Here is a 24,038-nt window from a genome sequence, read left to right as displayed (position 1 = left end):
TCGTGAATGCACCATTAGGACCAGAAAAAGGAGCGTCAGTCGATGGAGTACCGCCATACGCCCTCTCCTCCGCCCCCAAAAATCAAAGTTGTTCCATCTGCTGGCAAAGTGTTTATTGACATTCTGCCTCATCCTGCCTATAGTCTAGATCTTGCGCCTTGCGACTTTTGGCTCTTCCCCAAACAGGGTCAACCTACAGTTGTGACGCGGAGGTGGAAGCAGCAATTTGTCAGCAGTCACCACAATTCTTCGCCGACGGCATGAAAGACCTCGTTTCATGTTGGCGCAGGTAAGTTGTCCGTAATGGGGACTATGTTGAAAAATGATGCCACCGTTTGTAGCTGACATAATATTTTCTCAATGTATGACGGCGATGTTTTTCAGCGATATGATAGTAAAGCATGACTGTTAGTTATCGAACAGTGAAGCAATATTGCTGTAGCATGGATGAAATTATACCTGGTCGAGGTCAAAGAGATGGTGTTCGAGTTTTCACAACTATTCCTACACCTAACACTTCTCGACGTATATAAGAATGTTCAAGGATGACATCTACCGGTAATAGCCATCATACTGGACATAGTGGAGAACGTAGTTCGTGCAGCAATTTGGTGGCATCGACAGTGTTTATATGCTACTATTATTCCGAATATCTACATTGATTCAAAACTTCAAGGACACATCTCAAATAAATTAATTTTCGTATAAATGAAGTGTTAACAAATTTAGAGTAATATCTTTTTTTTAATGTTAATGTGTGTATACATTTATTTGCACCTCTCTAAATCGTTGTATCATGTCACTTTAGTGAATCTATATTTCTACTCTTTTCCTAACTAAATACATATACGTGGGTCGTTCAATATATAAATTTTCCTAAGCTGTAAAATATTTATTTTTTAAGATATATTTGTAAACTATGTATATATGTAGGTGGGTCCTTCCTCACCTCTCCACATAACTCCCATTGAGATTCAGGCATTAGTCTCACCATTGCGCTAATTTGTCCAAACTCTTTGCAAAAAAAAATCAAGGCTTTGGCTATTTAGCACTGTCCTCACATTTCGCTTCATTTCTTCATCTATTTCGAACGTTCAGCTTGCAATGCAGACTTTAACACCGGAAAAAGAAAATGGAAGTAACTCGGTGCTAAATTAAAGCCGTATGGAGTAGGGGGAAAGCCGTTTCCACCCTAATTCTTCAATTTTGTGTCTTGTTTGCGTGCTGAATGGGGGTGGGCGTTATTGTCAAGAAGAGACCAGGTCGATTACGTCGAATTGCGTTTCCCTGAAGAAGAGTTCAGGTTCGACACAAGCGACCTGATCTGTCAACAGGTGAAGTTAAGTGTAATGTGAGAAGAATACTAAATAGCCACAGCCCTGATTTTTTTTGCAAAGGATTTGAACAAATTGGTGCAACGGTGAGACAAATGCCTGAATCTCAATGGGGATTATTTGGAAATGTGAAGAAGGACCCAGCTATACATGCCATTTCTCGTAGTCACAACAACAGTCATTCAGGAGCCAGCATCCCTCAGCCAATCAGAAGCCAGCATTTTCCTCAGCCAATTACAAGCCTCCATTCATAGCTCTGTCCCTAAATAGTCATCAAATATACATACCCATATCTCTGGCCTCTTCATTATAATCCCTGAAGATCAATGCAATGTCTGAATTCGAAACGTCAGTTGTCAATACATTCACCTGGCTGATAGCCCGAGAAGAATTACTAAAATACACAGAAATATCTAAAATAGGAGGAATTATTTTATTCTAGGAATAATTTTAACTGGAATTTTTACTTCTAATTTAGAAATTGAACCTAAAATTATTATTATTATTATTTTTTTAACATTTTATCTAGTTTCAAAACAAGTCTGCCGAAGATACGTACTTGTGTTTGCAGCACATAAAATATACTTCATCATGTAACGAAAACAGAACCAATATTACCTTTATTACCATCGCCTCCATGAATATCGTCTCCTAAATCGAACGCTGAGAAATCCGTGTCCAGGTTATCACCATCCGGCGGAATCCCCGATCGATCGGGACCTATTAACGCACCAAGCCAGGAGTCCGTTTCTTCACTGTTTGGCGGCTCAGGAACTGTAAAATTCGCTACTGAAGAAGTTTCACACTTCGAATCGGCTTCCTTTGTTGGATGGAACAACAATTCATCTTGTAAACTCTCTGACGGCACACTCAGAAGAGGTAAATTGGAATCTGTTTGTTGTAACAAGTTTACCAGGTCACTACAATTGTCAGTCATTTGTACTTGGGCACTTAAAATATTTTCAGTCTCAGAAGAAACCCTGCTGAAATTTCTGTCTGTTCTAGACGTATGCAGTCTTTTCACATTCCCTGATGAAGCACTGGAATCACTCAACGGCCTCTTCAGTATCTGTTGCGGAACACTTCTTGTGTCAGTCATTTGCACTACAGGCACTTCATTTCCCACAGTCTGATGCATCAAACTGTACTCGACACACTGTCCTGAAGGGGACAACGACATCGACACATTTCTTTGCACTACCTGCTCTGCATTGTCTTTTATTTTGTACTCCTGTGACTGCGACGTCACTTGAAGGTACTTTCCCGGTGTTCGAACAGCCGGCTGAGTGGAACTAATATTTGTACAACTGGAAGAAGGATTCACTACCGCCATATTAGGCATCACCACTCCTTCGTTGATATGGTGTGCAGAAGTGGCTGTTTGTACGTATAAGGAGTCACTGTCAACACTGGAAGGTGGTGCGGTACTTTGAGTAATAACACGCGTTTGGACAGAAGTGTTCGAAGGATAGTTGGGGGCGGTGGTTTTGTAACTCACAACCACCCGATTGGTTGTTTGAAGAGAAGAGTCACCACTCTCGGGCACTGTGCTAAGTCTAGTTAAAACACTTTCTTGCATTACAGAAGCACTACATTGAACGACGTTCGCACTTTCCATTGTCTGTTTTGATTTTTTGCACGTAGAGTCTTGTTCAACTTCCACATTCATTGTCTGTTGAGGAGGAGGGGGATGCACTACACTAGGGACATCTGTAGCAGCCACAGGTTCAGGAGTTGTTGGTTTCGGTGATCGTCCAGTGATCTGCGTTTGGAGAGGAATCCCTGCTTTGGTGGCCTGAAGACTGGCAGGTGGCAAGGACTTTGCGTACAGAGCAGCCTTCACGTACTGAGTATCTGGGAGTGGAGCTGGGCTACACCTCTCCTCAATGCACACAGGTGACAAAATTTGCTCCACCAGTTGCTGGACTGAATTTCCATCCGTCATCACGTTGTTGTTTGTCCCCATTTCCTATTAAAAAAAAAAAAAAAAAAAAAAAAAAGCAATAATAGAACGTTTATAGCAATTAATTATAAAGTGGTTTGCAAATTAATTTTAAATATGTACACATCAACTATAGACGTATATATACAATGCCAATGAAAACTCTCCGAAACAATATACTAACACGCTCAGGAATTTAACAATCATTTTACCTAATTGTAATTGTGATTCCTGAAAATATTTTGTATTTCCTATCTTTCAGCTCTCTCCTAGAGTCATGTTCACGGAGGATAAAAATAGGAGGAAAAATAATAGAAACATTGGGTAAAACAATAAAAATATTGGGTAAAACAAAAACATTGGAAAAACAATAAAAACATTGGTTAAAACAAAAACTGCGAAAACAATAAAAACATTGGGGAAAATAATAAAAACGTTGGTAAGAAATGAGAAAAGGAACGAATTCACCGGAGTTAGAGCAGTGCGAAGAACACTCTGACTAGCAGCTACGTCAAGATGCTCTTCCCAGTATGAGCATTAACACTCGCCCATTTAATTTTATTTAGTCCAGTGAGATATATTGTATTAAGATAGGAAATTTATGGAATACTTTAATATCTGAATCAAGAAATCTGTTTTATCTAATGCAGGGTTTACAAATAACAACTTTATTACATATCCTGTGAACGACTAGTTTAAAAGGATCTTATCTTGTGTCTAGGGAATAAAAAAAAAAAAAAAAAATGAGATTATTTCGATCCCCGCTGATATCTTTATCAACGAGTGTAAATTCATTTTCTGTTCCACATGCAGGTAAGTGAATTATTGTAACCAAGATAATTTTCTCCAACTTATTTTTCACGAACAGGAAGAATATACGTACTTCAATCTTTAAATGCCCAAAAGCTTATCAAATTTGTAAAATATATAATTTAAGAAAGCAAGTTCACAGTTTGACATGTAAGGATTTTATTAACATTTTTCTTCCTCCCAGAAAGATCCCAGAGGAAAGCACGAACCTACTTATATCTTACTATAGAGAAGCCATCAAAAGATGGTCCCTGAAGTTTTTTTTTACCATGTGTGGAGGGAAAATGCAATCCTTACTTTGGTGCTAGTATTACCAACCACGGTCACTTCATTTTACACCAATAAGAAAACAGCCATTATAGATGCAGCGAAAAAGCCTTGACACGTGAGTGGTGCAAGCCGCAGTGAACTGTGACCTTCTCTTCCTGGTTCCTCTACAGTTTAATTGCCATTATAAATTGTTGATAAATAAATCAGCAATCATCGAAATAATCTGAAAGAATTTCTGACTTCCTGGATACAATGTAAGTTGTTTATATTTTTATATTTGAGTTGATCAACATCTATCCCGTAGCCACTGTTAGCTTAAAAAGAGATTCAATATTTCGAGGGAGCAGAGCATAGGCTCCAACTTTTCAGTAGAAAGCTCTTTTCTGTATGGTCTCTTATGCTGACATCCAAAGAGACCATATCGGGAATATATGGAAAACCTTTTTCCTCTTTCACTAACACGTAAGAGAAGGAAATAATAGAGCAAGCTATGGAAAGCTGTGAATCTCTGCGAGATACCTCTATTTGTAAATTCAAATGAACATATAAAGATCTACAAATGTCAGAAACAGAAACAATACAGAAGTCTTGCTGCTTAATCAGCATTTAATCTGCTTTGTTAAATATACACATATGGACATCACTTAGAAATTAGCAAATCCCACTGACACACTATAAGTTTCCGTTATATTATGCAACATGACGAAAAACACTATCAGACTATATAGAAAATTGTTCTAGTTTTTATTTTGTCATTGGCGTAGCATAACATTTTTTTATTATTATTATTATTATTATTATTATTATTATTATTATTATTATTATTATTATTATTATTATTATTATTATTATTATTATTATTTTTAACGCATTCTTATTACTCCCATTTCTAACATATCATGCATTTCGATTATTACCATACTGATAACTGCCGAGAGCTTTTTAGAATCTAATCCTTCTTTGCAATCACAGTACACATGAGGAATTCATATTCGTTTGACCTTTGACCTTTTTATAAGTTCTTTCACAATCTAAATGTGATCAATTGTGTTTCGTAAGTACATACCGTCTTCCGCTTGATTCACAATATGTTTCATTCATTTTTTTCTTTCTTTTCTTTATCGATCCAATGGCTTAATACATTTTACACACTTAAACTAAGGCAATGGAAAATCGACTGTTCTTCACAGAGTTCCTTTCATGGTGCAGTATTTTTATCCTTGATTTAGTTTATACTATTTTTGTTTAATAACTATCAGTATTAGTTCATATGGATAACAAACCCTGACCACAGAGGTAAAAATACTGAATACAGGGTGTGCCACATAAAAGCAGTACGCCTCACGTACGAGATTCAAGTAACACTTTAACAGAAACAGCGAACTAATTAACAATGAATAGATAATAGTAGTTACCTGTTTATAAGATATGCTGGAAGTGGTGGCCATGGACATCCAGGCATCGCTGACCTCGTTTGATAACTTTACCAACAACACGCTTTAATTCTGCTGGCATGATGTTAATTTCTCTAGTAATGATCCGTTTAACATTGTCTATTATGTGAGAACTGTCAGCATACACTTTGTTTTACAGTGTGGCGCATTAATGAAAATCACACTATGATACGTCCGGGGACCTTGAGGGCCAAAGGCCTCTAATGATAAGTCTGTCTTCCGGGAACATGTTGCTGATGTGGGCCATATTTTGGTTGGATGTATGGGCAGTTGCTCCACCTTGTTGGAATACTGCATACAGTTTCTCTGCATCTGTTAATTGGGCATAGAAAGAGTCAAAGATCTCTAGATATCTGACACTATTTAACGTGTCATTGAAAAATATGGGTCAAGTCCATTTCTTGTGAACAGTGCTGGTCATGGGGAGTTTCCTACCAGGATACTTTTCTTGAAGCACTTCTTTACATTCTTTGATGGAGCCTGTCTTTATGTAAAATTCCACAATATCAATTTGTGGTTCTAATGCAAACTGCCCCATTTCTGTCGCAAATGTTCCTTGTTACCACAAGCACTGATATTCAACACACAACACATTGCAACAACTCAAAAATATGAGCTTCTCACAACACCTGACGCACTAACACACTACTGCACTCAACTTTCCGATAAAATGCAGTGTAGCCAACTTTCGAGACAGTGTTGTCACCCCACAAGTAATTTAACTATACATGATTAACCGGTATGTGAAGGTGTACCGGTTTTATGTGGGACACCCTTTAGTATATTGTAGTGAAAATAAGCCATACATCAGGTAATTTTGGGTTAAATAGTTATTAACTTACCGGACTATTGACTTTTTCTGGTTCAGGAATCCCTGGGAGAGCTCCCTGCTGTTGGAAGGCAATAAATGGCGAATAACGGTCTCTCATATCCTGAATTCCTTGTTCGCCTTCTTCATCACTAGAAACAAGATTAAAAGAATATTATTCACAACACTCTACTTTAGGTAAACATTCTTCACTACTTGCGATAAATACTAAGCATATACACTACCAAAAATCAACTATTAGATTTTTTTTTTTTTTTTTATCTCGACGTTTCCTGACGCAGGGTCGGGGACAATTTTACCGGCTCCCACTATAATCACATTCCGGACCTTTTTGACTGCCCTGGTAAATACAGTGATTCTTACGTTCTTCACTAACTATCAGATACTGTTATTAAATGGGATATTTCTCTTCTACCAATAATGCTTGGGTGCTTGTACAAAGGGTGTTAAGTCAAAACGGGATAAGTAAGAATTTTTCGAACAGCGCATTTTATTGTTCTCTTATAAGCATAAAAAATATTATACTCAATAATCGAAATAATACACAATGTTTGTAGACATGCGTCTCTTAACAAATCTTATATTAAAGAAGTGTTTTTTTCTATACCCTGATTTAGCATGATTTTTTAAACTTTCAATTCAATTTTCCCAAAGAAAACGTATTGTTTGACTTAACACCCTTTGTACAAGCACCCGAGATGATCGCATACTAATTTAATGTTAACGTATGCTTTTGAGGCTTAAACCGTTATTCAAGTATTTACGTGTATTAGACATTTAGATTTTGTGTAGCAGCAACTGAATGCTGGATATTGATTTGGTCTTTGTAATTAATAACAGAAGAACAGTATCAAAAGGCTGTAAAGTAGGCACCGGAAGTATAGCTTAAGGACCAAAGTGTTAACTCGATCCCAAGAGACAGAAACCTGGAAATTATTTACAGTTACTGCAATCTCTGAAATGTTAAATTATCTTATCTAAATACGTATTTGTAAAAATCTGTAATAAAATTAGGTTTGGAGAAAAATAAAGCTGGGGTGGTGATATAGCGCCATCTACATTTGAATTTATCGTTACGTCATCACTTTATAGCAGCGCAAATCACAATGTAGTATATACCGTATTTTACGGACTATAAGACGCGCCTAACTTTTAAGTATTTTTTTTTAATACCGCAACATTTTTACCATTTGTATTAGTAAGTGTTGGAAAGCTTGTGAATTCCCGCAACACATAGTTGCCAGTTGAATCCAACGTTGCCAGACAAAAATATGGCCCACGACATCGAATATATGGCCATTTTTAAAACTGGCACGAATTTTAAATCAAACATGGACAATTTTATATTAATTTCGAGTATAAGACTCACCTAAATATTGGAGGGAATTTCTCGAAGAAAAAACAGTGTCTTACAGTCCGTAAAATACGATATCTCTCTCTCTCTCTCTCTCTCTCTCTCTCTCTCTCTCTCTCTCTCTCTCTATATATATATATATATATATATATATATATATATATATATATATATATATATATATATATATATATATATATATATATACATCGAACACAAAATTAGCCCAATTATATTGAATAATAAACACTTACCTTACAAGTGTGTTGACGCATATAAAAGACTCCACTTTTTGCGTATTTTTATCAAATTCTAGATATCCATGCGTCCTCAAGTAAATGAACTGACCATTCTTTGCCAGGAGCCTATAGCAACTGTTTCCGCAGCCATCTGCACTACCGTACACTGTAAAGAAATAGCATTTGTCTTGAATCATACAGTCTCAAAACGTTCGGAAAACAATATTTCACAGAAAAAGACACGGACACATGGACAGACAGCGTAAATGTACAGGGCGTTTCGAAATAACACCGACGACGTTTGGAAGGTGATTCCTAACACCAAGATAAGATGAAAATTATAGACCAACCTGGGTACACAAATGCTTCCTTTCGGAGCTGACGAAAACATGAAAAAATGAACTTTAAAGGTTCATAGCTACAAAACTATTGGACCTACTATAGTCGGGTCAAGACTTTATTTAGGAACTAGTATCTGCGCTATCCAAAAATATAACTTTCGGAGTTCTAAGGTACTCACGCAGCAATTTTTATAGAGGCAGTTTGGCTACGGGCATATAATTTAAAGTCCTCACCAACTAGCTCTATAAAAAATGTTGCGGAAGTACCGCAGGATTCTGAAACATGGATATTTGAATAGGGCACATACTAGTTTCTTAGTGAAGTCTTGACCCGACCATGGTATGTCCCATAGTATTGAAGCTATGGATCTTTAAAGTTCATTTTTTCATATTTTCGACAGCCTATAACTCCGAAAGGAAGCATTTGTGCACCCAGGTTGGTCTACACTTTCTGTCTTATCTTGGTGTCAGGAATCACCTCCCAAACGTTGTCGGTGTTGTTCTGAAACACCCTGTATAAAGGAGTTTGCACAGACACATAGACAGATAGGGTAAATATATAAAGGAGGTTGAAGGGACACATGGACAAAGACGGTAAATACATAAAGGAGTTTGATTGGTAAACCAAATTCTTTAGAACTTAAAATACCATTTTATTGTGGTTTTTTGTAAAAAAATCTACAAGTTCCGTAACTTTTCATGAGTAAACTTTCCGATTAAACGTATGCATACGTATGAATAAAAGAACGCAAGCTATCTCCTTTTCATTTTTTCCACTCTGGTTTTAGTAGAAATTTTGACCAATCGTATGACAAAACAAATTTTTACAAAAATATATTTTCTTTTTTTCCCTTGAAATACATTACATGTATTGTTGGTTCAATGACATTGAGTACACCTTCAATTTCTTATTTTGTTCGAATACCAAAACTTATTACACTGGACATTCATTTCTAGTTTTTTTTTTTTCAGTTATCTTTTTCTAAATAACTGTTCCAGGATAATTACAACAGTTGAAACGGGGTAAGTTATTTAGCATTATACTTTTCGTGTTTAAGAGTCTTCATCCCGGCGAAATTAAAATACCGCTAATTTTACAGTAATTATGTGATATCTTGAAATAGATAAAAGATAATTGAAATATGGAACAAGAGCGCCCTAGACAATATTATTTTGCGTGATGTACCGTTATCACAAGTCACCTAGTGGCTTTCCGTTTTCAGCCGTTTAGAAACGCGAAAATAAATGCCGATTTTCAAAATGGCTCGAAATCGAAAGCAGATAAGTGAGTCGTGATAACGGTTTCTCATGTAAAATAATATTGTCTAGGGGACTCTTGTTCTACATTTTGATTATCTTTTATCTATTTGAAGATATCACATAATTACTGTAAAATTAGCGGTATTTTAATTTCGCCGGGATGAAGACTCTTAAGTATATTTACTCTGTGGGGTAAAAATGTAAGCAGACATCTTTTATTCTTGTATAGGTAATTTAAAATAAGCATACGAACTACTCTCAATAATAATAATAATACGAAAGAATACTTACTTTGTCGAAGAGCAATCATGGTCCATCGACTGTCCTCGGCGTGCATAAAGTTGAACGCAGACAGACCTGATACTTCTTCAGCCAAGTATCCAGCAACCACAGAAATCCTGCAAAATAACAATAATAATAACAATTACACTGCTGGGAAGTGTCTAATTCGCTTACAATTATTAATATATTAATAATTCTATTTTAGTTCTGATTCTGTGTCAATAATTAGTATAAAATTAACGTGGTTTTTACTACAATAGTAATATGAAGGGACAAGATCAAGAGTATAGGCTGGGTGTGGCATCTAGGGATGGCCACAAAGTTCCGGTTCCGGCGGAACCGGTTCCTTGGAGATCCGGTTTTCAGAACCGGTTCCAGACCTGGATCCGAAAACCCGGTTCCAGAACCGGATCTTAGGAACCGGTTCCAGATCTGGATCTGAAAACCCGGTTCCAGAAACGGATCTTAGGAACCGGTTCCACATCTGGTTCTGAAAACCCGGTTCCAGAACCGGATCTTAGGAACCGGTTCCAGACTTGGATTCGAAAGCCCCCAAAGACCCGTAAAGGAGGCATAAAGTTCACCTTCAAAAATAATGCAAAGAGGACCATGCGCTTGTGCCTTCCTCGCCCAGACCCGCTTGTGCCCCCAGAAAAAAAATTTGGTCCACCAGTGGGTGTTTAGCCAAATGAGTTGGCCAGTTTGCCTGTTTAACCAATGAGTTTGCCAGTTACCCAGTTTATTTAGCCAAATGAGACAAGCTGCCGCCGCCTGGGCGCCTGCCTGTCGCTTCCACCATTTCATCTAGCATTCTGTTCACAGCTTGCCAGCAGCTCGGGTTTAGCGTAGGGATGGTCACAAAGTTTCGGTTCCAGCGAAACCGGTTCTGCGAGGAACCGGTTCTGTTTCAGAACCGGTTCCAGACCTGGATCCGAAGAACCGGTTCTAGACCTGGATCCGAAAAACCGGTTCCAGACCTGGATCCGAAGAACCGGTTCCAGACCTGGATCCGAAGAACCGGTTCCAGACCTGGATCCGAAGAACCGGTTCCAGACCTGGATCCGAAGAACCGGTTCCAGACCTGGATCCGAAAAACCGGATCTTCTAGAACCAGATCCGTTCAGACCCGAAAACCGGTTCCACTAGGAACCGGTTCTGGCCATCCCTAGTGGCATCAGTTCGATTCTATAAAGTTCCTGCATTTTTTGTTGCGTGTTTCGAGCCGAATGTGGTTTTACGTTATTCTGTTGCAGCAGGATGCGTTTACGCTTCATCAGTGCTGGGTATTTTTGGCATAGCGCAGCATACATTCGCTCCAATTGTTTAGAATAAAAGATCGGCGTTGATGATACGACCGTCCGGGAAAAATTCGAAGTGAATTATCCGATTGTAACAGGACCGTTTTGACTTTATGGTCAAAATGACCCTCTTTGACGAGCTGTTCTGGAGGTTGGCCATTGCTCAACTACGAAAAAAAAAAAAAAATCGTCGCATGTGACAGTCCGTTTCAGGAAATGCATATCACACACATTTTGCAGCTATTATCGGCACACATGTCCTCTCCTCTGGGCATCAACTCATGGAGCAAAATATGGCAGCTTCTTATAGTTTTGCAGAGTTTGTGAAGGTCGCACTAGAGTGGACTAGGACATGTCGAGTTGCTTTGACAATCTTCATGTGTTGATGGATGGATTGTCCTTAATGGTGTGTCGTATGACTTCAGAATCTGTTACGCTTGAGGGAGGGAGGGGGAAGAAGCTTGGAGCTCATCATTTTTACAAATTTCGAGAACCAACAAACTGCTGTGCTGTGGTTCATTGCACCTTCCCCTTTCGTATGACCAATGTTTTGGGTTGCTGCCGCAGGGTTATGCCCGAGTTCCAACTCGTAGAGAAATAGTTCACGTATCAGGTTGTTGAGCACTCTTCGCCACTGCCACAAAAAAAACTGACTGAAGATACTAACAGCATGGTGGCCTCCGTGTTAAATAGTCCGCTTGCTACACTACCACTTTGGACAGTTTAGTTTTGTACTTATAGCGTATACATGCGCCTGCTGTTTCAGTTGTGGAAATATAGCAAAACTTACGACTTACTCTTGTAAATGAAACAATATTACAGTATTCTTAGTGAGATTTATGATAGTTTAAGAAATAGTTCAGTTTTGCTAAATCAAATTGTATTGGAATTATGACAGTTTCATGAAAAATGTAAGGGAAAGGAAAAATTAGGAAAATATTTATTTTTATTTTTATTTTTTTTAACATGGCGAAGTTAAGGCTAGTCATGCCTTGTCCCCCACTCGACCATGCAAACATCAGGATTAATATGATAATATCAAGTATTTATAGAATAGTAATCGAAAATGCATATACTGAAATGACAAAGATTACACTCCAATCATACGCACATATATATATATATATATATATATATATATATATATATATATATATATATATATATATATATATATATATCTTACGTTTCATATATATATCTTACTAATAAACCCTAATATATTCAAATATATTTAGTGGAATACCAGAAACAAATAAAAAGTAAGAAGAATTAAAAACAACATTTTTGTCATATATCAGAAGTCTCCAGAAATTCATGGATGGTCTGCTCAACCAACTTTTTGAATAGATTGATTGACTGAGATTGTCGTATGTTGGGTAGAAGATCTTTCCATACACGGATAGTGGACGCAAAGAACGATTTCGGGTAATATTTCAACGAGTGTAGGGAAAGTGAAAGGAGTTTATTTACACCTGATCTTGTATCGTGATCATATTTTAAAAGTTTCCATATTAAAAGTAGTCCATATTTTAAAAAAGCCGATATTAAAAAAGTTTCGAGCTGGAATTACTGAGATATGGTCTGTTGTACGAGAAAATCAGACTGTATTCCTAGAGAGAGTAAATGTAAGTTGGATCGTATAATAAACTATACATATACGTTTCATATAGACAGGGTGCTGAAAATATATGTTGAATTCTACCTATAAACTCATCATCAACCAAGTAACAATCAACAAAAATCAACAATTGCCGTGCGGGTTTGTATAATACCCTACTGTAGTAATACTTATTTAGTAAAAATGACGAATAATACTGTGAAAAATCCGACATCAATACCATAATATCCATAGATAATATTTATAAAATAGACGTCAATCTTCATGATATACAGGTATTCTTTATAATTAATCGTTTTGGAAGGGCAGCATGTTGTAAAACATGGATATTTAGGTAATACTATTCATGTTTCTGCATAATTTTTAGAACTGCTTTTGCTAGATCCCAAACTTTCCGAAAGATTTTTTTTTTTTTTTAATGATATTGTCCGAGGAAATAATATAAATGACTTAATTAAAGCATTGAACTACGTTAGACAAGGTTGCTCTAAAAATAATTTTTCCATACTTTTGGTGTTGTGTAACTATGAAACTACGCATTTTCGAACATCTGTTTATACGCTCTCCTTTGTTTCTTTCAGAATTCTCTTTACACGACGACAAAGTTAGCATATGACAATATTCCCTCACTATCTGTGTGTGTATTTTAGCCATTTCTATCTCGAAGAAGGATGGATACTGATGAGGTTCGAAATATACGAGGAACTAGTCTTGTGTATTTGAGGAAAGTTTTCGAGGCGAATTGTTTCATTTTCGGTAACAATGGTCTCCTGTACAAACAATACCGTTATGATGAACCATCTTTCGAGAAACTAAGTTGTTTTATTGGTTTAGAGTTTTCACATCCCTTTTCAGCACCTAGGCTACAAGGGACGCGCCTCTACAGCTTAACGTAAGATCGGAACTACATAAAATCTAACCGGGAATCGAATCCTGGTTTCCCGTGTATTATAATTATACAGCCACAAGGAATCTCTTGCCAAAAACTTCTATGGACGTTTGTCTACGATGGTCAGTAGCGTGCCTAAGATTTTAGCTTTCAGGGACTCAGCGAGATATTAATCCAATACAAATCATATCATTGTTATTTTAAAAGTAAAGATTCTCGCCTCCTACCCCTTATAATTCTGAATTAAGGTGATCATCGTCATGGTAAGTATTCTGTCGTCAAAGACGAGGTCATCTGTCCAAACTGATCAGCTTCCATGCATCTTGGTCCTCAGTTAAGCTTTTGACATAGCTGTTATCGTTTTCATACCATCCATCAACTATAGTAATTTTCTTCTCTTTACTTTTTTATCTTCCACCACACGTATTACATCCCTCTGATTAAAAATTCTTCTTGAATAAGGTCGCCCTTCCTCTGTTTAATTATCTTTATTATTGTTCCTTTATCTCGTATTAGTCCTAGCATTTCCTTATTTTTTTGCTCCTTTTACCTAATTTTTTCCAATTCTTCTTCACGCCCACACTTGGGAACCTTTTAGTAGTTTTTCATTGTTTTTGCGTGATGTCCATATTTCTTTCCGTGGAGTACGAAGTTTCACTATGCTAAACATTTAGTGACTTTTTTCTTAAAGCTGATAAATAACATCAAACAAGTAGCAATAAATGAATACTTTAGGGTTTTTTTTTTTTTTTTTTTAATAATCTATGCTGGTTATTTCAGTAAATGCACCCTGCCTAAGAAAGTGATTATAGTTACGGAAACTTTTTTTTTTTTTTTTTTTTTTTTTAATAGTCTCACTGAAGTTTACCTGTGATCTACATAGATGATTCTTCCGTCCAAAAGATGCCTTGTCACGTATTCATCCTTCACAGCTTCCATGAGTGAAAGTTCCGTGATTCGACGATCTCTCACAAGCCTCCCTACACCTACAAGGACGTAGTCGTTCATTGACGTCACTGGTTCTGTAAGAAATTCAATCAATTAAAATCCCATTAGGAAAAAAATTAAAGTACATACAATTTACATTTCATTACGCATATAAAATATTGTTGTTGACGAAAATTCTGGGCTTAAGTGATATTTCCAAGGTGAACTAGTTTCATTTTCATACTGGATCTAAAATGATTGAAAAGGATGACAAGTGTGTTATTTACATGCAACAGGAAACTACTACAACAGTGGAGTTCAATTAACAGTCTACACCCATGATTTTTTTTTTCCTTTTTAAATGTATAGTCATGTTCAACAGTAACTACTAAGCGATCCACTGCTATTTAGAAAGTGCTATATTCGTTGATCATCACTGGAATTACACATCAAGTAAAGCCGAATCATGTTTGGAGTTTTCCAGATATTTAGTGTTCCAAGCAAACGTACTACCTAAGATTGTGAGTGTTAACGCCGTAGCTGCACCGGAATATCCGTTTCTCGTGAGAACAGCAGACTCAAGCAATGCCAGGTCCGGTCAGTGGAAAGATGGGTGATCGTTCGTACTCACCAGATGGCGTTAAGACTGCGGCATAAGGACAACTGGGAAGCTACTTCAAAGAAGGAAGTAGCGAACTCCAGTCTAAAAAGCCAATATTTACGGTGAGGGAAGCCGATGTGCTGACCACATATCACTCCAGGGCCGGATCCAGGGGGGCGATCACGCTTCCCCCCAGGAAGAGGAAACTTTCTTATTTTGTATATAAATAAAACCCATCCCAGAGTTTGGAGCTCTTAAAAGTAGCTCTAAGGTAGCAGTATTACATCCCATCGCCGCCCCCAGAAATCCGCCCCTGTATCACTCCAAATGCATGAGTGTCAAAAGCCGCTGGTAGTACCCTACCCTCCTAAGGGCTGTTGCACCAGGAGTTAAGTTTTAAAATTATGAGGTAAAAGGTTTCTAAAGAAAGATAAGAATCCTGAAGGCATAATTAGTATCTCAGAGAAATTTTATTTACTCCACTGTTTGTGTCAATTCATTTAACGTTTTCAAATCGTTCGGGTGTTTTCTTCAATTGGATTTCAAATTAGGAATGGGTTTCCATAATTCGTTCAGATTACAAAGTATACTTAATTGCCTAATCTAAAACCTTCCCTCACCTTCAACCCGACTGAAGAGTCGCTCAGTGGTAGAGCGTTCACCTCTAGTGCATGGAATCCTTAGTTCGATTCCAGCTCGCGCAAAGTGGACTTTGTGGTGGACAAACACCATGTGCATGGGTTTTCTCGAGTTTCTTCCGTTTGCTCCCACTTTTTTCATTCCACCATTTCATTCATTTCGCATTATCACTGTCTCCTTTTGCCTAGCCGGCATATTGTGGGACGTAAAACTGAAATATTTCATTTTCAATCCGACTGAAGAAAACACTCCTGTGTGTTGAAAACTTTCTGCCAATCAAGCAAGGGAAGAAAATAACTAAGAAATTAAAAATATTCTCTGCACGCCAGTTACCCTACGTAATAATAATTGCGTCGTTTGCAAGTAAGTTTGTACCATTTAAAAAACAATTATAAAACAAAAGAACGCTTAAAATAACATAACAATAAGAACATAATTTTATAATAAGAACACAATATCAAAATTTGGAAGAAAAAAAAAACAGGTCCTAGAACAATGGAAATATAAAATATACAGGATGAGAAAGAAGGAAATGAGCATGATATACAATTAATGATAATTTTGATGTTAATGAACACGTTAACATTTTACATTCTACAGGGCGGTTCAAATAATTGTGGCCCCAACTACAAAAAAAAAAAAAAAAAAAAAAAATTAAAAATCGGTAGTTGGGAACATTTCTATTTGGACCAACCAACTACATACATACATACTGTAGTAACTGTTAGAAATGTCCTTCACGTGCAACTGGGCGCACACTGATTTTTTTTTTTTTTTTTTTTTTTTTTTTATAGCAAAAATCTTGGACGCCTCTAATGATAAAATGTTCTGGATGAATGTTCTAATGGCCTTCTTTAGCTGAGATCGTTTTTTTATAAACAGTGTTCTCCACGGATAATACATAACTGAATGTAACAAATTTTGTGAACGTGATGGCCACTTGTCCATTAATACATTTATAAGAGTGTAACTGTAAGTGCTTTTTCAATAAGGTTTGTGCATTGTCGTGCGAGAGACGCCTACTTCCTGTGACAAGTTACTTATTGAAATAATTGTATTTTATTTTATACAAACTGAAAAGTTCTGTAGTTTCTGCTGTCCTGTGGAGTCCTGCCTTCTTTGATTCAGTTTATCAACATTTATCAATTAACCACGTTTAATTACGATGTAATATATTTAAAATAAAAGTGGCTCTGTTTGTGACTTAATAACTCTTGAACCATCCGATCGATCTAGATCAGATTTTCAATATAGACGAGGTTCGGGCCTGGAATGGTGTTTATTATTTCACTTTGACGGTACAACATAGGGGAGGGGGAAATATGTATATAAAAATGATCAGAAATGACTTGACATTAGTGTCGTATCCATAGTTTTCGGGGTCGCTGAGATGAACAGTTACATTTCCGATGCCGTTTAAATCCAAATTCAGCCCCGCAACTTGGAGAAGGAAGAATATATATTAAAATAATCGAAAATGACCGATATTAGAGAGCGCTTTTGTAATAGTAAAAAAGTAATTGACTAACGGAATATATTACAAGTTTTTATAACTTTAAGCCAACGTAGCGGGTAACTGACGCTAGTTCATTCTATTATTAAAAAAAAAAAAAATCCATAAACTTACTATTGTATATTCATCTGCATTTCGTACGACAGAGTCTATCAAAACACACGAACTTTCACAAAAACTATCGTCAATGCAGTTACGTTCTGAAGTCACTGCCTTAGCAAGAAATTAATTTTAAAAAAAGCTTTTCATTTAACGTCCCGGGCTATGCCCTTTTAGACCAAAACAAAAAGCGAGACAAATAATTAATGAACAGGATGATCGTGAAAAAAAATGGTGAAATAATGATGTGGAGACGGAAACACTTCGAGAAAACTGACATATTGTCGACCACAAGCTCGCATGGCCCTAGGATCGAACCAGGGACCTTTCAGAATTGAACCACTATTTCAGCACTGAGCTTTCGTGTCCCCTATAAGTATTTATGATATATATATATATATATATATATATATATATATATATATATATATATATATATATATATATATATATATATATATATATATATATATATATATATATATATATATATATATATATATATATATATATATATATATGTATGTATATATATATATATATCAATGAATGACTTACAAGTATCCACTTAAAAGCTGTACAACTTAGCACAAACTTCTCAGTACAAGTACTACTTCTAATTCTATCTGTAATTTCTTGAGCATTTGAAACCCTTTTCTCTTAGCTTTTTATTTCGTTTAATAGGTACATGTATCTCTGTCCTGCTGTGTAACTTGTGACCCATCTAGGTAGATCTATTTTTAAGGTAGCAGTTTGATCTAATTATATAATGGTGTGTAGGAAGACGCTTGGGTCGTGACCGCGCCTACAGCCTTCTAACATCATGGCGCTTAGCCAATTTCACCAGCGATATTAGTATTATTATTATGATACACATGAAACGATTTATAGATATATACATATTATGATTCATCTTGATTTCGGAAGAAATATTTCTCTTCTTCTTGCCAAGATCAGAAAAAAAAAGTTATCAAAAGAAGGGAGGAAGGGTACAGAGCCATCATACTGATTTCTTCGCTCAAGTGCTCGACTGTGACGAAACTTATCTTAAACAACCTTCTTTTGGATTTTAAGACAATTCAACTGAAGAAATCTAATTTTGAATAAGAGTGAAACGAATAGCATCTTATCTTTTTTTTTTTTTTAAGAAAGGAAAAAGAAAAGAAAAACTACCACTCAATATATTTCAGATACGATTCTATCTGCATCATCAGGACGAAGTCCTCCCCGAAAAAAAAAAAAAAAACTACATTACACTTCAGGAACGTAGCCAAGGGTGGGTCCTGGGGGTCCGGATCCTTCCCCGAAATCCCGACTTTTGCATACATCTAGTCTAATTTTAGGGGTGATTTTACAAATTTTAATATAATTTGTCCTCAAATTGAATTTTGACACTCTCAAAAGCTTTGGACCTTTGCCGAAATAAATTTCTGGCTACCTGAGGGTTACAGTTTATTAAACAGAGATAATGTAGCTAAAAATATTGTAATTTTAAATGATTGTAATTTAACCTTTCTTGACCGTTCGAGTGTGAACACTTTAATCACGGCGAGATACAGAAAGTTGCAGTTATTTTACGTTTAATATTTTAAGCTATTTTTTTGTGTTCCTCTTAATTTTTATCTATGTTTTTTCAACTTCTTTAAAAATCATTTTCCTGATGACGAAGATAGGATTGAGTCCGAAATATACCTAGGTATAACCGTTAGTATTAACCTATTTGGATATATCCAAGCAAAATGAATTACATTTTTACTACATTTTTAAATTACATTAATACTATAATGTAATTTATGACATTAACAAATGTGTTCGAGCCAATTTATTCTGGGGAATTACAGTCTTTGATTTTTCTTTAAAAAGAGGTTTGTAGCCACAAACTTTATTTCGGAGAGGGACCAACTGTTACCACTTTCAAAATTAATTTAAAATTTTCTATTTTTATTCCTCTACTAGTGGTATATTTTCCTTTCAAGTTAATTTTCGGAGTGCATCTCGACCTTCGGACCTCCCCATTAAGATACGTCCCTGGTAGAAACTACCCTTCACTGAGGTATACAGGGGCGGAATGGGAAATAAGAAACCATATAAGAGCTTGAATTCATACTTGGTTACACAACTAGTTTGGTAGCAATTAGTGACAGCTCTTTTATCGCTACCAGCTAAGGGAAGAAAGCTTAACTAATGTACTAATTCTTGGGTACAGCTTTCTAAAGCTGTATGAAGCTTTCTTCCCTTAGCTCTTCGCTCAACCTAAGGGAAGAAAGCTTAACTAATGCACTAAAGCTGTATGAAGCTTTCTTCCCTTAGCTCTTCGCTCAACCTAAGGGAAGAAAGCTTAACTAATGCACTAAAGCTATATGAAGCTTTCTTCCCTTAGCTGTTCGCTCAACCTAAGGGAAAAAAGCTTAACTAATGCACTAAAGCTGTATGAAGCTTTCTTCCCTTAGCTGTTCGCTCAACCTAAGGGAAAAAAGCTTAACTAATGTACTAATTCTTGGATACAGCTTTCTCAAGATGTATGAAGCTTTCTTCCATTAGCTGTTCGTTCAACCTAAGGGGAAAAAGCTTAACTAATGTACTAATTCTTGGATACAGATTTCTAAAGCTGTAGAAAGTTTAACTAATGTACTAATTCTTGGATATAGCTTTCTAAAGCTGTATGAAGTTTTCTTCCCTTAGCTCTTCGCTCAACCTAAGGAAAGAAAGCTTACCTAATGCACTAAAGCTGTATGAAGCTTTCTTCCCTTAGCTCTTCGCTCAACCTAAGGAAAGAAAGCTTACCTAATGCACTAAAGCTGTATGAAGCTTTCTTCCCTTAGCTGTTCGCTTAACCTAAGGGAAAAAAGCTTAACTAATGCACTAAAGCTGTATGAAGCTTTCTTCCCTTAGCTGTTCGCTCAACCTAAGGGAAAAAAGCTTAACTAATGTACTAATTCTTGGATACAGATTTCTAAAGCTGTAGAAAGTTTAACTAATGTACTAATTCTTGGATATAGCTTTCTAAAGCTGTATGAAGTTTTCTTCCCTTAGCTCTTCGCTGAACCTAGGGAAAGAAAGCTTACCTAATGCACTAAAGCTGTATGAAGCTTTCTTCCCTTAGCTCTTCGCTCAACCTAAGGAAAGAAAGCTTACCTAATACACTAAAGCTGTATGAAGCTTTCTTCCCTTAGCTCTTCGCTCAACCTAAGGAAAGAAAGCTTAACTAATGCACTAAAGCTGTATGAAGCTTTCTTCCCTTAGCTCTTCGCTCAACCTAAGGAAAGAAAGCTTACCTAATGCACTAAAGCTGTATGAAGCTTTCTTCCCTTAGCTCTTTGCTCAACCTAAGGAAAGAAAGCTTACATAATGCACTAAAGCTGTATGAAGCTTTCTTTCCTTAGCTGTTTGCTCAACCTAAGGAAAAAAAGCTTAACTAATGCACTAAAGCTGTATGAAGCTTTCTTCCCTTAGCTGTTCGCTCAACCTAAGGGAAGAAAGCTTAACTAATGCACTAAAGCTGTATGAAGCTTTCTTCCCTTAGCTGTTCGCTCAACCTAAGGGAAAAAAGCTTAACTAATGTACTAATTCTTGGGTACAGCTTTTTTAAGCTATATGAATCTTTCTTTCTTTAGCTCTTCCCTACAAGCTAAGAAAGAAAGCTTAACTAGTGTACTAATTCTTGTATATAGGTTTTAGAATTATATGAAGCCTTCTTCTCTTAAGTTTTCGTTATACACCAATGGAAGAACGTTTACCAGTACCTAATGTACTAACTTTTGATACACCTTTCTGAAGCTGTATGAAGCTTTCTTCCCTTAACATGCAGAGTTAAAATTTAAATTTTTACTCTGATATGACCTCCGTCAATAGCAATTACTGATCAGAATACTCGACAACAAAAGTTGTCTTGCAGCATACTACATATATTTACATGTATTGGTATAGTATAAACCTCCACTTAACTGACTTCTTCAATTAAGAGGCATCGAATTCAAGTCTAGAAGACCTGAAATGACGGTAATGTATTTACTGCATAATATCTAAATAAAAAAGAATCGTTTCATCTGTCTTCGTCCTGAGTGGGCTCTAACACCACTTGGTTAGCAATTTAATGTCCCTTCCTGCACCGAAGCTATGTGAAACAAGAACGTACCTAAAATGAGATTCAACTTCCACATGGAATCGAACTAAAGTCTCCAACGGCGAGACGGGGAATCGTTCGTACCAATATTGTTAAATATAGTATTCAACACATAATATATATTTCTGGTAAGTTCCCCTCCCTCGGCCCAGGACGTGCAATGGAAGCGTTGTAATTGTTACCTCCTGGACATAATGCTTAGTCACTGTGTTTGTATGAAAAAGTAAAAGCGGTCTGTATATAGTATGACCAATGTCAAGCATGTGGGAATTTGATTTGCAACTATATGGTAAATACTACATCTAAAGATTTAACACTGATGGGATGTCACAATATTAGTTTCCTTGGTTTACATATAGCAACTATATACTGAACATGAAAATAAAAAATGTGTATTTTTTTAAAATGAAATTATCACTTTTTCAGATCTTATTGTGTGTGGAAAACCGAAAACGGCTGATATGAAGCTCCGCCCTCCATTAGACTGCAACCAATAGCAATGTAGGTGAATTACCTTGTCCTCAGAAACATCAGAACGAACTTGACCCCTACTCAGGGCAGTCAATTCTGTTTTCTACTGTATGTGAAGGAGAAGGGGAAGAAAGGGGCCTACATCAACCTAACTCATTCGACATATACGGTGCGTGAGCATAATCAGTTTGTGTGCGTATTTGTGATGTGTGGTTGCATAAATCCAAGGGGTTTTGGAGAAAAGAAGTCGGCCAAGGTCACGCAGCGCCACGTGGAGCTCCTCCACAACATCTAGCTTGTGTCGACGTCAATATTTTCAGTGTTGCCAGTCGTGGCCATGGGAACGATCTAGGCTCCAAAACACAACACAGTCAATTTATCATCACATACAGGAGCTTATCGCTACAATTACCGATTGACACGTTTTCTATTGCGTTATACATGTAGGATGTGCGTGCACGAAGGAATTCCAGTGGGACCTGACTCCACCCTCAACAGTTGCGAAACTCTGCACATATTTGCTAGGTTTTAATACAATACACTTGCACAAATGAATAGTTGATGAGCCTAATATTTCGATTTCTTCTTTACACTGTATCTTTTTTTTCAATACTAATTAATATATTACTTTTTGAGAAATAAAAATGACACATATTTACGAATTACAAGTCCTTCGAAATGGGACATCATCTTTTGCTTCGGTAGAAACTTCTGTTATCCAGATGTAGGATAACATGTGATCAATTCTGGAGAGACACCTTGTGAATTGCCTCTGCCTTGAAGTGACTGTTAGCTATCGCTCCGTTTTGTATTTAAAACTCACTGGTTATGCTCTGCTCTTGTACAAGAGTTCGGGCCAAAATTTCTTCCAGGCACTTCCGGGGGCCTGGGGTCGACTAACTATCGATGCCCCTCCCCCCCCGAAGATAAGATAAATTGAATTGTAATCACATGTCATTTCTATGCAGGAAGTGTCCTTTAGCAAATAGTGTCTCAGTGCAGTCTTATCACATTTTCATCCCCCTCCCCCGAAATATAATTATCTGGAAGAAATCATGGTTTAGGCTTACTTGTTTCCTTTAGGAACCAACAATCTAAATTTCAACAGGATTTCTGACATTTTTCCTTTTGGTATAAGATCTGTAATCGTTATAAACTGCCTGGAATGAAATAATAATTTTCTCGCAGGAATTCGATAATTAGCACAAAATAATGTTCCTCATTTAAACTATTGCGGATGCATTTGGACAAAATTAAACTGGAATATCCACACTATGCAACTAAGTTATATACATATATATATAGCGAAGAAAGAGAGTAATATTTCTACCATGCAAATTAAAAATGTCAGAATGTCAGTAAATGAAATAACTACAGTATATTATGCATATTTTCAATGGTATTATTGGAACTACTTTGTTGATGAAAATGAAGCGATATTTTAAAATTCTATTTTATTTATTTTCAGTGCTTTCGGTTTCCTGTTCTTTTTTTGTATATAACTTTATATACAAGACCGGCCTTAGGCAATTTGCCGCCCCTGCAATGACATAATTTGCCACCCCCGTTCTCTAGAAAGAACAAATCTTAAAAGCCACGATTTTAAGTATGCTACCCTATCATGAACAACGAAGAGGAGGGAAAGTGCACTTGCACCCAGAAAGGTCTGAACACTACAAATACAATTTCGTTGTGTCTGTTTGTTTTCCTTTAAATAATTATCTATTATGTTAGTGAAGGAT

General features: G+C 36.5%; 1 protein-coding gene across 2 annotated transcripts in view; it reads right to left on the bottom strand.

Moving 5' to 3' along the window:
- The window catches only part of LOC145662276 (uncharacterized), a 729,687-nt gene that overhangs the window by 14,379 nt on the left and 691,270 nt on the right, over positions 1 to 24,038 (bottom strand). For both annotated transcript variants that reach the window (XM_081727665.1, XM_081727666.1), the window contains 5 exons: positions 14,792 to 14,945; positions 10,125 to 10,231; positions 8,248 to 8,398; positions 6,653 to 6,770; positions 1,953 to 3,303 (listed from right to left, as the gene is read on the bottom strand). In XM_081727665.1, the coding sequence (XP_081583791.1) occupies positions 1,953 to 3,303; positions 6,653 to 6,770; positions 8,248 to 8,398; positions 10,125 to 10,231; positions 14,792 to 14,945 (1,881 nt within the window). The remainder of the gene's footprint in view (positions 1 to 1,952; positions 3,304 to 6,652; positions 6,771 to 8,247; positions 8,399 to 10,124; positions 10,232 to 14,791; positions 14,946 to 24,038) is intronic.

The sequence above is a fragment of the Thermobia domestica genome, chromosome 10, assembly GCF_964235325.1.
Source record: "Thermobia domestica chromosome 10, izTheDome1.hap1.1, whole genome shotgun sequence".
Taxonomy (NCBI): Eukaryota; Metazoa; Arthropoda; class Insecta; order Zygentoma; family Lepismatidae; genus Thermobia; species Thermobia domestica.
The sequence above is the reverse complement of the archived record's forward strand: the minus strand, read 5'-3'. Positions and strand labels throughout refer to the sequence as shown.